General features: G+C 41.1%; 1 protein-coding gene across 1 annotated transcript in view; it reads right to left on the bottom strand.

Moving 5' to 3' along the window:
• The window catches only part of LAMC1 (laminin subunit gamma 1), a 123,598-nt gene that overhangs the window by 33,751 nt on the left and 74,719 nt on the right, over positions 1-15,128 (bottom strand). Inside the window, exons 3-13 of the mRNA XM_067728865.1 lie at positions 11,456-11,586; positions 9,256-9,422; positions 6,564-6,752; positions 5,624-5,741; positions 4,897-4,995; positions 4,669-4,805; positions 3,832-3,954; positions 3,553-3,742; positions 3,128-3,240; positions 583-804; positions 274-462 (exon numbers count right to left, since the gene is read on the bottom strand). Coding sequence (XP_067584966.1) covers positions 274-462; positions 583-804; positions 3,128-3,240; positions 3,553-3,742; positions 3,832-3,954; positions 4,669-4,805; positions 4,897-4,995; positions 5,624-5,741; positions 6,564-6,752; positions 9,256-9,422; positions 11,456-11,586 — 1,678 coding nt within the window. The remainder of the gene's footprint in view (positions 1-273; positions 463-582; positions 805-3,127; positions 3,241-3,552; positions 3,743-3,831; positions 3,955-4,668; positions 4,806-4,896; positions 4,996-5,623; positions 5,742-6,563; positions 6,753-9,255; positions 9,423-11,455; positions 11,587-15,128) is intronic.

Below are 15,128 nucleotides of genomic sequence, written 5' to 3'. Positions count from 1 at the left end.
TCTTAGCTGTAACCTGAGGATAATGCAAGAAGCTATCTCAGAGGGTTGTGAGGATTAATGAGGCAGTATATGTTAAAGTGCTTAGAAAAGCACCTGGCCATAAATATGTTAGCTACTATTAGTAATTGATATGCATTTTACAAATCCATAATAAACCTGTTTCCTACAAAACTTTTGCCTACCAGGAAAACTAACCATGGAACCAAACAAGAAAATCCAAAAACCTCCAAAGTCCTTCTTCCCAAGGTGTTTCTGTGGATAGAGCAGACTTACCAGTGGTGCCAGTAGGACAGTTGGTGCACACCACCTCCTGTGTCTTAGGGACAACAGCACAACTGGAGCCCCCAGGACACGGACAGGGTTGGCAATCAGAGGAGGTGCCCACGGTTGAATCGCCATAGTACCCGTCACTGCATTTCTCACAGTGGGGCCCGGCTGTATTCTCTCTGCAGTTACAAACACCTATTTGAAGAGCAGGTGTGAGAAAACAGGTGAGTGTATAAGCAAATAAGACAATGAGCATTTCCAACCACCTGCTAAAGAGAATTTAGGTCTAGCAGCCCCCAAAGGTCATCTTCTCACCTGTCTCAGGGTCACAGGTCTCACTGTGCCCATTGCAGGTACAAAGCACACATGGACTGTATGGTCCAAGACTCGGAGTTTCTCTTCTGTAACCGGAGAGGCACATCTCACAAAACTGCCCTCCGTATCCCACAGGACAGGTGCAGGACTCCACCCAAGTCGCAGGGACCCCAGGCCCGGGACGAGCGCTTGCCAGGGTGACATCATCCAAATATCCAGCACCTGTGTATGATGTGGAGAAGAGGATCACTGAACTGGCTTTCGTATTCCAAAACTTCTTGCAAAGTCAATAATGCTAAGGGGTAACCACACCCAAAATTTCAGAGACAATCAACCATCAGTTTAATTCATCTGTTGGAGAAGATAACCAGAAAATAGCATGTAGAACAATTATGTGCTACCTGGTGCTAAGTATCTGGAATGGTGGTAGAGCAAAATTCATTTTTTAAACACACACACAGAGATTTGTTGGATTTTACAGTCCTCCCAATCACCAATGTGAAAAATGAAAAGCACTGGGCAATAATCTGGGGCAAGAAAAGATAAAAGGAAGAATGTGGAAATAACAAGAGTTTAAGGCTACAGCCATTAAGCCGTGTTTTTGTTCTTTTCCCACAAAATCAGGCACTGATCATAGAGCTCAAGGATAAGAAAGCAGGGAAAGCACCTGTCGACAAGTACCACTCAAATTATATTTTTTGCCCTGCATAAAACAGAAAAAATAAGTAAACAAGTTCTAATAATCAGGGCTACTTTGACAAATATGTAATTATTCCAAAGCTGTTATGCCGTATATCATAATGCTTTCCCGTTTCCAGAAGAAAATAAAAATAGAGGAAGCCTTATATTGGCTTAGCCCAATGGTTCATCCAACCTAACAGTGCACATGACAGACTCAGCAGGAACATCCTATGGAAGAGGCAGGTTTTGATTGTATCATCATATTTCCCTTTAATTTCCATTCCACTCCTGTCTCTTGCACTCTTTTATCTTTCAAGTGTATTTCCCCATGCTATGAAATATCACTTGCTGTTTATATAATCCTTAGAAACTGATGACCTGAGGCTAAAGGACAGCTCTTCTATTTCTGCCTTGAATTTAGTTAACTTTTACTACATTTATGGGTTTTTTCAACATTAGATCATGAGAGACATCTCCACTGTTAACGTGCTTCCAACTTCAAACATTCTTAAGCCTCCCCATCCTAAAAGTACTCTTTCTTCGATCTGTCCCTACTCCCTAATTAGAGTCCAGTCCCTCTTCTTCCTTCTCTCACAGCCGAACTTCTTAAAAGAATAATCTGTATTTTACTTCTTCACCTTTGAATTTACTTAATTTGTGATCTAATTTACTTAATTAAATCACTGCAATCTAACTTCAGTTTCAACACTTTTTTTTTTTTTTTTTTCCTGCGGTACACAGGCCTCTCACTGTCGTGGCCTCTCCCGTTGCAGAGCACAGGCTCCGGACGCGCAGGCTCAGCGGCCATGGCTCACGGGCCTAGCCGCTCCGCGGCATGTGGGATCTTCCCGGACTGGGGCACGAACCCGTGTCCCCTGCATCAGCAGGCGGACTCTCAAACCACTGTGCCACCAGGGAAGCCCAACACTTCTTAAAAAAACAAACAAACAAACAAAAACCCTCACCAATGATTCTTCAGTTACCCAATACCAAAATCCAATTGTACTATCTTCCTAAACCTGTTAATTGTTCCTCTTCCTTAAAATTCTTTTTCTCTCAAGTCTCAGGTCATGGTCCTTAAATAACTGTTTCCAGGATTGCATCTTCTTTTCTCTTTCTGTATTTTTTTGTTATATTTCCAAGTTTAAAAATGATTACCCATACGGTGACAACCCTTTGATTCTAGATCTCCAGTCTCAACTTCTTCGTAAGCCCCATCCATATTTCTAACTACTTATAAGACATTTTCATCTGGATATTCATGCAGGCATCTCAAAAATCAACACATCCAAGCTGCTGATGCCACTTTCAATGCCACACCACCACTCTGATTCCTCTTCCCCCAGACAGCTTTACCTTTCTATAGAAATAGGTGCTCATTAAAAAAAAAAAAAAAAATTATAGGAAAAAAATTTAAAGAAATGCTTACAAACAGCTTTTTAAATTTAAAATTATAACAAATGTTCATTCAGTAATTTTTAATTTTTCATAATTTAGCCAATTTAGTTAAAAGGGCTTGATAGTTACATAAGCAAGAAATAAAAAGAAACAAAGGTTAAGCAATGTGAGCCAGCAGAATTGTATTTGGGATTCTTAGAAGATTCTAATTATAGATAATGTAACCTCAATAGGCTTATTTATTATAAAACAATACTATTTACTAATTTTGGCTAATTTTCTCCAGGTCCTTAAAAGTAGTTTTAAAATGCATTATTTTTATACATAATTCATGTATGATGAGGCAGTTTATACCACTTCTTTAGGATCAGTGTTATAGTGTTAGGACTTTAGAGATAAACTTTTGATTATGGATCCTTTTATCTAATCATCTTAAATGATTCTCTTAAATTATATCATAACTTACTTCTCTCGCTATATGTCCCACGGATCTTGATAGAGGTCAAATTGTTTAGGAGTTTCTGAAATTCAAAAGGGGTAAGAGTAGGCCTCCAAGGGTAATCTGTTGCTTCATGGAGCCTAGAGAAAAAGGAAGGGCCACATTAACCTCTGTAAGGACAATTCTGGGTGCTGAGAAAGCATTTCTTACTCATTTATGCCACCAACAATGCACTGCTCTGCCAATCTAACCAGGTCAGAGATGAGTCTGTTGGTTTGACAGTACAACTGGAAAAGGTACACGTCAACAAAGGGAAAGTTCCCTTTTACAAAGCCACCTTGAGAAGCCAGAAGTTTTTCTTCGACACACACCTTGAGGCCTGGTGAGCTTTGACAAAGAAACCACTTTTATAATTCTGGTCAAGTCAGATTTTAAAAACAGAACTGTCTTACCTGAAGACATATTTCACAGTGGTCTCACTCGGATAGGAATTGCCCTGAGCGATCAAGGGCACAGACACTCTTAGGCCAGCTCCCTCAAGCACCAGGTCTTCTGCAGAGAGGCGAGTGTCTCGCCTGTCCACTCGAAAGGAGAAGGAGAAGTTCTGACCATAACTCAACACCTGCTTGCCCAAGAACTTTGCTGGAAGGCAGACACAATGGTGAGCAAGAATGTGAGCGTAAGAATAAACGGGCATACGCCAAGTCAGACCGCTTCCTAGCCTTACTTACCGGGGGCAATGAAGTACCTAGGAAAGTAGCTATCTGAAATGACAGCGATATCTTGCCTCTCAGAGGACCACTCAAATGATGCTTCAGAGCCATCCCTTTGTTCCACACGCCACCCATCCTCATCTGCAAGCAGAGGATGGAACACAAATGCCGTTACTTTGTAAATGTCCTGAATTCAGGTCCTCTATATACCACAAAATACATAGCAAGTCATCAATGAAAGTTTTTTAATAAATGGAGGCTATAACAGTACCTATATATGCTATACCCCTCAAGTTAAACTATTTTATATAATAGTTTATACTTAATTTGGTAAATTCTAAAACCATTTATATATACTTTCATTAAATTAAAAAGCCAAACAAAAATCACATACATTAAAAAACAAAGTGCTGGGGCTTCCCTGGTGGCGCAGTGGTTGGGAGTCCGCCTGCTAATGCAGGGGACACAGGTTCGAGCCCTGGTCTGGGAAGATCCCACATGCCGCGGAGCAACTAGGCCCGTGAGCCAGAACTACTGAGCCTGCGCGTCTGGAGCCTGTGCTCCGCAACAGGAGAGGCCGCGATAGTGAGAGGCCCGCGCGCCGCGATGAAGAGTGGCCCCCGCTTGCCACAACTAGAGAAAGCCCTCGCACAGAAACGAAGACCCAACACAGCAAAAATAAAAAAAAATAAAAAAAAAAAAAAAAGTAAATAAATAAATAAATAATCTCTCTTAAAAAAAAAAAAAAAAACAAAGTGCTGATACCGTCAAAAGGTGCTCAAAGAGCTACTGACTTTTTAACACTGTAAGTCTAGTCTCACGATTCTAGAGGACAGAAGGAAAGGTCTACTTTACCTGTCTGAAAGGTAGAGGTTATGGAATAAACACTGTAGCCGACAGCATTTGTACAGACAGAAGAATGCCCAAAGCAGAAGCAAGGGGTGCAACCCATAGGATTAGATGATTCCAGATTAAAAAATCCAGGTTTGCATCTGAAAGAGATTAAGATACAATCAGGTATTCATTGTACTTGAAATATGATAACAGAGAAAATACAATACGGCTAGAGAAAAAATGAGCTACCTCTCACAATTGAAGCCTTCGACATTGTCTTTGCAAACACATCTTCCTGTTTCAAAATTACATTCGTCTGTGCTGCCAGAAGGATTACAAGAGCATGGCCTATTGGATGGAAAATGGAGGAAAACAATGAAATAAGAGAAAAGATAAAGAAATTCCACTCAAAGTCAATCTTTTGTTTTATATGTTAACAGATTTTTAAAAAAGGAATTCCTTTTTTAAAAAGGAATAGAAAGAGCAAAATGAATCCTAAAGTCGTCTTTATATTTGGATTTGATTTCAGTCAAGGATAACCATCACATTTAGACATTGAAAACTCTGCTTCACCTCTGTACAGAACAATCCTGGATCATCATTACAGCGAGAAGACAGCGAGAAGCCTTAAATCTTGGTTTACAAGTATCATGGGGGGAAAATGTTTATATGACTGCAGATTAGCTACAACATCTATTATTAAGAATCAGCTACATTTGGGCTTCCCTGGTGGCGCAGTGTTCGAGAGTCTGCCTGCCGATGCAGGGGACACGGGTTTGTGCCCTGGTCCGGGAGGATCCCATATGCCGCGGAGCGGCTGGGCCCGTGACCCATGGCTGCTGAGCCTGCGTGTCCGGAGCCTGTGCTCCGCAACGGGAGAGGCCACAGCAGTGAGAGGCCCGCATTCCACAAAAAAAAAAAAAAAAAAAAAAAAGAATCAGCTACATTTGGATTCTGCCCCCTTGAAAAATCTTACCTGCATCCAGCCTCAGTAAGAGAATGGTACCCAGGCTGGCAACGGTCGCATTTGTCCCCCATCACTCCAGGCTTACAGCTACATCTGCCATAGCTATCACACTGTGTACTGAGAGAACCTGAAATTTAAAGTGCTCAGTGTCAACCACCAGTTAGGTAAGTAAAATGAATGTCTCAAAGAAAGAAGGTTGGTAACTAAAAACAATGCCTGAAAACCAGAATGCAGATTGTTTTTCAGTATCTAGATGGTAACCAAGAGAATAAAGATCAAATTTTAAATCAGAACACTCTCAAAATCATACCCCTTTAAGCCATGACTTTTAAACTTTCCAGACATACACCCTAAGATGAATCCACTCATAACTGCTGAAAAACACTAACGAATCACTCTGTACCCAATGGTAAACCGTACACAAAACCAGTCACTGCTCTGTGGACGAGCACAGGCTCCTTATGGCCTGTGTCTAGAATTTAAGTATATACAGGCATGAATAACAAAAATAAAGTTCAAACTCCTGAAAAAGCACAACAGACGAAGAGCACTCTGCTCCTCTGAACACACACCAATGTGCTGAAAGAGTTCAGCCCTCCAAGGAGGTTAGACTAAACAAAATCATTAACAAGGAAGAACTCACGAAGAAGCTAACCTTTTACAGTCAAAGTTCAAATGGTCTTGATGATCTTATTGCTAATTATTTACAGAACCATTACTCAGGCCAACCCCACATTTTTATACACACCAGAAAATCATCTGAAGGCCCAACCTGGTTAAAGAGAGTAGAGGCAGATCCTAAATCATTTACATGTTATAACAATGTCCACTCTCCTGTACTTAAGCTGTGCAAATCCCTAGGGAACAAAGCTTTATGTTCTGGGGGTACAGGGAATGCTCATTTTGTCTTCCAACCATCACAATGAAGCAGACTCTGCCCGTCACTTACCAACAGGACTACAGTGGCAGGGAGAGCAGGCTTCTCTGTTCCCAAGGCGGAAGAAATTCTCCCGGCACCTCTCACAGTTGGCGCCGTCCGTGTTATCCTGGCAGTTGGTACAGTGGCCACCATGGCCCGTGGAGCGGTACAGTTCAGAGTCAAAGTAGCATTCCTGCGATCGGCCATTGCAGTCACAGGCTGTTGGCCAAAACGTTAAGTCAGATCCATGTTCCTTTACAAACAGCATTTTAAAAGACTCAGAGAAAACAAAACCATAATTCCCCACATCTCTGACAAACAGGTGGTGGCAGATTACGAACGACCGCCAGATGCACTGTTCATTCAAAAACAAAAACGAAAACTGTGTGTCTGTCTATAAAGGGTTCATACCGTCAGGTTAACAGCTTACTAAGTAATGTTCATCCTTATCAAAAATAGTACCATCATAAAATATAAGTAATCCTTGTACTTAGGAATCTCTGCATAGTTGTACACATACAAACAAAAGCCAAGTCAAATTACAATTTTCCTGAACCTTTATCCTTCATTCTAATACCAAGTCCAAGCACAAGGGGCCAATTTATATGTAGGCTTCAACTTATGTTAACTTTTCAGGGCTCAGACAATTCAAATACATTAGACACCAACTTCTAAAATGCCAGATTACTTGCATACCCAGACTGGAGTAATCTTGAGACACATGGGTAAAAATTAGTGCCTCTTTCAAAAGAAGCAGGAAATCTATAGATCCACAAGAAAGTAAATCCACAAGAAGGGAAATCTAGATCCATAGATGCCTCCATCTGCTGGGAAGCCACAGTGCCAAATGGGTCATCTGTTAAGTAGCTCTATTCCCTACATGACGAGTATCTGTAGTCACTGAAAATCTTTATTATATTTATACTAAGATGATTTTTTCCAAATTACTGACTCTGCTCCAAGTACAGACACTAAATAAAAATAAAATTTTATTTGATTACAGATAGAGCAGGAGATTGCTGTTTAAAAAAATTTGAATATGTTTTTTTTCTCCTCCTTGCCTTTACAATCAGTTCTTTTACGGTACTATATTTGAAAACTTTTTAGAAGCTTGAATCGCTGGCACCAAGAATTAGAGTTAAGTAACTCTGGAAGCTCCCATTCCCTTCTTCATCAGCTATTTCTCTTCCCTCAAGTCTCCCTAGATTATCTCGCAATCAGCCCAGCTCATGGCACCTAAATGGTCTGGTGCTTAGAGACCGTGAGGCAGAACAATCCCCATGTCTATGCTGTCCTAACCCACTGCTAAAAGCAGATGCTGTGGCTCCCTCATCATCAGCTGGTAAGAGAGAAGGCAGCTGTCATTCTCTCTTCCCTAGCTCCAGCACCCTGACAATACTGTAGTACCGTCACACCTCCAGAAACTTCTCTCTCTGACGGGCCATGGTGCCTGAAGGGACCAAAGAGGAAAGCAAATTGACTTAGCTCCTTATCAAAGTCTGTTAGCTACTGTATTCTGTTCACTTGCTAGTGAGAAGCTGGATATAATGTTACAATTGTTTTTTTCCCATAATGTTCCTGGATAGACTCAACATATGACATCATTAAGCAGATTACTTTTCAAACACATGTGTACATTTATTTAGATGTCACACCTTAGGAGTATTTCATTTTTTCTTTTATCAGCCTTTATCATGTGGTTTCCAACACTGGATATTACAGTTCAGTAAAAGAATGAAAGAAGTGAAAGTGCTTAGGAATGCTAGAGCAGGCTGTAAAATTTATCTGAAAATCAGGAATTTGTTGAGAAAAGAAAAGTTGAATAAGAAAATCTGCTGTAGGCAGCTAATGGAAACAGTCATGAGTCAAGATATTGGTCCTTTTTCAAGGTTTCTGCCAATAATTCCTGCAAGTTCAGAGTGTCTTCCTTCTTATTCCCTTTATTACCAAGAGGATACGATAAGGAATATTTATAAGGACATAAGAAAATGTTGCTGCTTTAAAAGTTTCTCACTTTCAAGTCCTTGGCAAATCATGACTACATGGTTTCATGATTTTTCTCCTGAGATTCCTTTCTCTATCTCTTCAGAATAAACCTAGACATTATGAAGGAATAAACAATGTGTAATCTTTTTCATTTTACCTCTTCCTAAGAATACTAGGCTCTACTCTTCTTCCCAGAGCCACCCACCTCTGCATGACGGAAGTAGGAAATCCTCCCCATTGTGCTCTTTAGTGAGATAAAGAAAAAATAATTTTGATAAATAATCCATCGAATAGCAGTCTTAGTCTAGAACTCATCACACCTGACCAATGTTCATCAACAATCCTGGCTGTTCAAATAAATGAGCATTGAAAGCAAGAATATTTTAAAGGGCAACAAAGAAAAGACTGGAGAAACCATATTTTAGAGTAGGCAACCCCAGCCCAGTATTTAGAGCTAAGCAAAGGCCAAACCTTGAAGATGCTGCTCCCATTCTGTTATGTGTGTTCATGAAGGAAACATAAAACCAGCACAGTTTACGTTTGTGGCCAATTGCCCGCATCTATGATTTTCCTTTGACGTGCATGCAGGTTATTGTTCTACACTCTCAAATTAGGGAAGAAGCTCTGCCTTCCAGGCTTTTCCTTTCAAGGAGGAATCAAAGGAAGTCACCCATTCCTTCTCCCACCTCTGAAGTCCTCAAGACAATTTAGCAGACGAACACCAAGGGGCACTCACGCAGGCATTCGCTGGCACTCTCAGCAGTCGCCCTCCTCCACGGCCGGTCATTGAAGAAAGGAAGGCACTTCTCACAGTCTACGCCATAAGTATTATGTTTGCAATTACACACCAGCTTGTCAAATTCATTCTTCACGCACTCGCTTGCATGTCCGTTACATTTACACCTGGGGAGAGAAGAGACCCTTAAAAGAATGAAACACCTATGAAGCCCTGAAACGGATGCAGAAAAAGGATGTACACAGAGAACTGAAAACCACCTCAGGATGTTTTTGAGTTTACCACTCAAAACTGTAAACTGAGGAACTGAGCAAGATTAAGTAATGACTGTGTGTTTTCAGGTATGAAGAAAAATCAAACAAGACAAAAAAAAAGGTAGCTTTATTTAACAGGGGATGGGGCATTAACCAGACATGAGAAGAAAGTCCCCAACAATTTCTGAGGACATCTGTAGGACCATTTCCTGAAGTGAAATGTGTACATCTCAAGAGGCAGCCAAGTGTAGTGGTTAAGAAGAACATGGACTCCAAGGCCAGGCTGCCTGGGTTCGAAACCTTGCTCTGTGACTTACCAATGGAACTTAAACTCGGTGCCTTACCTGTAAAAGAGGGAGGATGATAATACCTATTTCATAGAGTTATTGAGAAGATCAAGAGGTTGCTACATGTATGTGCCCAGGACTGTACAGGCATATAACAAGTCAATAAATTTCAGCAGTTATCTGCCATCATGATTTTAAAGTATTTGATCTGAAGACAGTGAGAGACAGATACCACACCACCATATGGATCTCCGGTAGACTGACATTCCCTCGGGTTGTTTGGGGCAAGAATCCTTGAAGGAGCCTCTAGATGCAGGTACTACCATAAACTAAGGACTCATGGAAATCCCCATGAATACTAACACGCACTCTGGTGCAGAGCCGTTACCCTCACTCACTCTTTAAAGATGGCAGTCAGTTCCACAGCTGCAAGCACCACCTAATAATACACTCAAACACTTCTGAAACACCTACAGTGCACCAGGATGAATCCCAAATGTATATCTCCAGGTGCCTCTTTCTCCCAAGCTCCTGTCCTTGACTGCTGCACAAATTTAGATGTCCTCCACGACTTAAAACTTAACATTCTACAACTAAACTCACCACCTTCCCACATGAGCTCATCTCCGTTTATTCTGTTAATGATACCACCATTCTCCTGGTCACTAAACCTTCAAAATCACCTTTGACTAAAATCCTGATAATTCTTCCTTCATAAAATGCACCTAAATGTTTCTTTCCATTCTGCTGTCACCACCTTAATGTCAGGTATTTGGTGTCACCTAACACCTAGATGACAGCATAATAACAGGAATATAAATTCTCTCGATCATATTCTACTGTTACCTTGCCTGCAGCTAATCTTCCTAATCTACTGTGTTGAAATCATAGCCCTAACACCAAAAAAGTACATGATTCCTCATTGGTTACAGTTTCCATCAACTTTCACTGAGCATCAATCCCATACCAGGAACACTGCATACAAAAATAATGCTTCTGCTCTTGAGACTTCATAGTCTATTACAAGGGGAGGTAAGTCCAAGATTCTTGGCTCACTGTCTAAGGTCTCTGGCTACCAAACTCTCTGGTTTACAACTCCACAAATTCATATAAGATTTTCCTTAAGTCAAGGAGGTTTAAACGCTTCCAACTCTAAACTTTTGCTCATGACATGCACCCAACCCTCCTGCACCCAACCCAGACATCCTCTCTCCTTATCTAAACCCTACCTATTCTTCGACGCCCAGCTTAGATTCCATCTGTTTCTCTAGCCTGACAGTCCTGTAACTATTCTCTGACATATGACATCTCTTTATCTAAAACGCTTGATGGTATCAGTATTTAACTTTTCGCATATTCATACATCGCCTGCCCCATTCACCTGTAGGATCCTAGAAGGTCAGGTCCTTCTCAGTAAGTGAATGTCAGACTTGCACTTCCTCAGTAGCGTCACAGTGCCTATCATAGAGCTTTGCGCTTAAATGTTCAATAAGAATTCACTAATGTGTTGATCTGACAAGGTTTTAGAAAACCTAATTACTTTGTTTCCAGGATAATGAGGTCCAAAAAACATTACTAATACAGTTGTAAACAAGTTGCTACCTTCACTTCTACACCAAAGCTCCAATCGCTTTCAAGGTTATTTCATGGTTTACTTACCTACCACCCACAGCGAAATCAGAGATTGCATAATAATAGGATTTGAGAACTTTGGGGTCATTAAACACTTCATCCCCAAAAGTGTTCAGGCGATTGAGTGTTACTCTGATGTCAGTGGCAGTTACCCATTCCTGTCAGAAAACAAAAACACAGAAAAGATAGGTAAAGGCACTGAAGGTAAGAGACATATATGTGACAAAATCTTCTAAACAGTTAATGTATCATTTAACTCATGTCCTCTTCTGGCATTAAATCTATTATAACACTCAAGGACTCCTTTCATTTCTTCATACTTGAATTTCCTTCTTGACTCTTCCCTTCTTTGATCTAAGTTGTTACTTGACCACTCAGAGTCTCCCAAGGCAGGAATAATATTAGTTTCTTCACAAGGCTGTAGAGAGGCTTAAGTGAAATATGCTTTTCAACGCTCAGCATGCATTAGGTAGTCAACACACGTCTCGTCTCTCCATCCTGTACCCACACCCCAAAGCCAGTCAAGAGAAGCCAGCACAGAACTCACGAAGTACCACCACTGTATCCGATACACTGGTCACTGCCTCCTCCTGCCCATCTTGTACCATCTCCCTCTCCCTCTTACCCACTCCACTATGGACAGATCTGGGAGACACATCCAAGCACAAAGCAATCAAGCATTACACTGGCCTGAACCAATCAGACGTACTCTTTGTCTTGACCCTTCCCAAATGTCACTTCTCATGAGGCCTTCCCTGGGCACCCTATCTAAAATCGCCACCCCCCAGCCCCCTGCAACTCCCTATTTCCCTTCCCTATTTTATTTAAACTGCCTGTCTCCATCACCACCACACCTGCCCACCCCACCACTGCCACCACCAGATTATAAGCCCCACAGGGCAGGAATTTGTTTTGTTTTGTTCACTGCATTTCACTAGTGCTTAGCATATAGTTGGTGCTCAAGTAACATCTACCGAGCAAATGAACAGATTTGAGGAAACTCCAACTGATCAAGTCGGTAGGTATATCATAATGGCACAGGACAAGAATGAAGGTTATACGGTTTTCCCCCCGGTTTTATGCGATCTAAGCGCTTATAATAAATGCCCTTTCATTGAGCTAATTTTAGTCAGATGTTTACATCTGTAGTAGTTATAACAATTATCCCAATGAATCATGTTTGCCAGTGTCCACAACCTGTGTAGTCCCTGTATACGCTGATTCTAGGCTTGGGCGTGTGACTTGCTTTGGCCAAGGAGACATCAGCAAATGTGACACAAGCAGAGGTTTAACAAGCATCTGTGCACTGGGATTTACCCTCTTGGAATACCTCCTCCAACACATGAAGAAGCCTAGTCTAGCCCCCTTGAGGATGTAAGATCACAGGGAGAGAAAAACCCAGCTCCCAGCTGACCTGCCAGGGAGTGAGCCCAGGCCAACACAAAACCATGAGAAATAATAAATCACGGTCGTTTAAAACCATTAAGTTTTAGAGTCGTATATTACATAAAACTACCCATATATACCATGGCCACTTACTTACTTATTTATTTTATTTTTTGGCCACACCCCATGGCATGTGGGATCTTAGTTCCCTGACCAGGGATCGAACCCACCACACCCGTGCAGTGAAAGCACGGAGTCTTAACCACTGGGCTGCCAGGGAAGTCCCCCATGTCCACTTTAAGTCCTCTTCTGGGACTGCATATCAGCATTACCTACGGAGACGTTAACAAGCACGTGCAGAGCTGCAGGCGTCTATGTTTTCAGAAGGCTTCACATGAGACTGGGAAGCACACCCCTGATTAAGAATCACTGCTTACACCAGGCCAAACACCTGGCATGTAGAACAACACAGAGAGCTCATCAAGGCTAATCTCCATGAAGCCTTCATGTATAATTAGAAAGGAGAAGAGATGATGATTTCACCATATCCAAACTTGGAACTCCAATAACAACGCCCACTCATGGCCACAATGTTAGGAATCTTTTAGTCGTCTGTAGTGTAAACAGCTAAACATATCTCTGTGTTTAATGCTTATTATATCTTCGACAGGCTTCATCTTTATCACAGCTCTCCTGGAATAAAAGCTTCTCAAGAGTTGAATCTAAGTTTTTTTTTTGTTTTTTTTTCCTCCATAACAGGCATCTTAAAAAGAACAGACTCTAGAACTAGACTTTCTACGTTTTGAATCCCAGTTCTGCCACTTAAAACTGTGTGATTATGTATATGTATAACTGATTCACTTTGTTATAAAGCAGAAACTAACACACCATTGTAAAGCAATCATACTCCAATAAAGATGTAAAAAAAATAAAAAACAAAAAACCTGTGTGATTTGGGGCAAGTGATTTTATGTTTTCTGGGCCTCTGACTCCTCATCTGTAAAGTGGAGAAAATAAAAGTATCTACCTTACAGAGTTACTGGGAAGGTTAAATGTGTTAATACATTTAATATATCTAAAGGGTTTAGAAAAATGCTTGTCACATTGTGGCACATTATAGTAAGTGCTATAATAAATGCTAATTATTATTATAAATCACTGCATGCTTAGTCATATTCATACACATTAAAACCGGGAAGGTTTCTTCCGGGAGATCACAACTTTTAGAGGGAGGCACAGGGAGCAATGAGGGCAGAAGCCAACTGCCTCTCTGCTCACTGTCAGATCGGCTACAAGTCGTATCAGTCAACCCTCCTTGGCAACTGTATATCAGAGCCAGAGCTCTTACATCCAGAGACGCATAATTAATGTTTCTGCATAATGATACCAACCGACCAAATCTATTGCAGATGCCCACAGCCTTTTGCCACATTTAGTCTTACAAGTTTCTGTGGCATGAAGAGTTAAGAAACGTCAGAATTCCTATAGCTGGGGGAACTGCTTTCAAGACAGGCTGACAAGGCATACAGTTAGCAAAGGTGCCAGAAAACCACAGTCACATCATCACCTCACTGCTTTTCCCTACTGACTATACTATTCCCTCCCCAGGACAGTAAAATACAATAATTTGTGTAGGAAGAATCAAAGTTAGAAAATGTGTGCCAGTTGACCAACTTAAAGAGTATTTATAGATCACTTCTGCCCTAGGTAATCTGTCTCCTGCTTTTTCATCTATCGAAGTCGGTTATTCTTTCTGCCATGTATTTTGAACACACCTTACCGCCTTTGAGAGAAACATTTTTGAAAGACCTTTGCAAACACACTTATTGCTCACCAGAGCCCTCAAAATCAAGATTTATGATCTCCCAGCAAACTACAGAAATACAATGGAAGGGAAGAACTGGACCCAGCGAGAATATATTCTCATCTTTTGCCACTGTCCAAAGCCACATGGCCAAATTAGACAAAGGGTCCTTGTACATAAAAAGTTCCAAAGAGAAAGAATGAGGGAACACAAAGGCATAAGGCCCAGAAAAACAGGGAGATTCCCTAGTTAGAAGTCACAACAGCTTTTCATAAAGTATACACAGCGTTTGCAAACCCACATCCAGTCTTTCTTGTCTCAGCGAATTAATACAGGCTGTCCCCATTTAGATGGTAACTCTAGCCATGTGACAGAAGCATCTCCAGTCTGTGTGAATGTGCTGAGTATGGCATGACATGCATCTGTCTCTCCATAATCAAACAGCCAGAACATAAGAAAAGGTCACAGACATCTAAGCAATACAGAAAGATTCCAAATTATAGTGTATAA

Source organism: Pseudorca crassidens, chromosome 2, assembly GCF_039906515.1.
Source record: "Pseudorca crassidens isolate mPseCra1 chromosome 2, mPseCra1.hap1, whole genome shotgun sequence".
In the NCBI taxonomy this organism is placed as follows: Eukaryota; Metazoa; Chordata; class Mammalia; order Artiodactyla; family Delphinidae; genus Pseudorca; species Pseudorca crassidens.
This window is presented reverse-complemented; position numbering and strand designations above follow the sequence as displayed.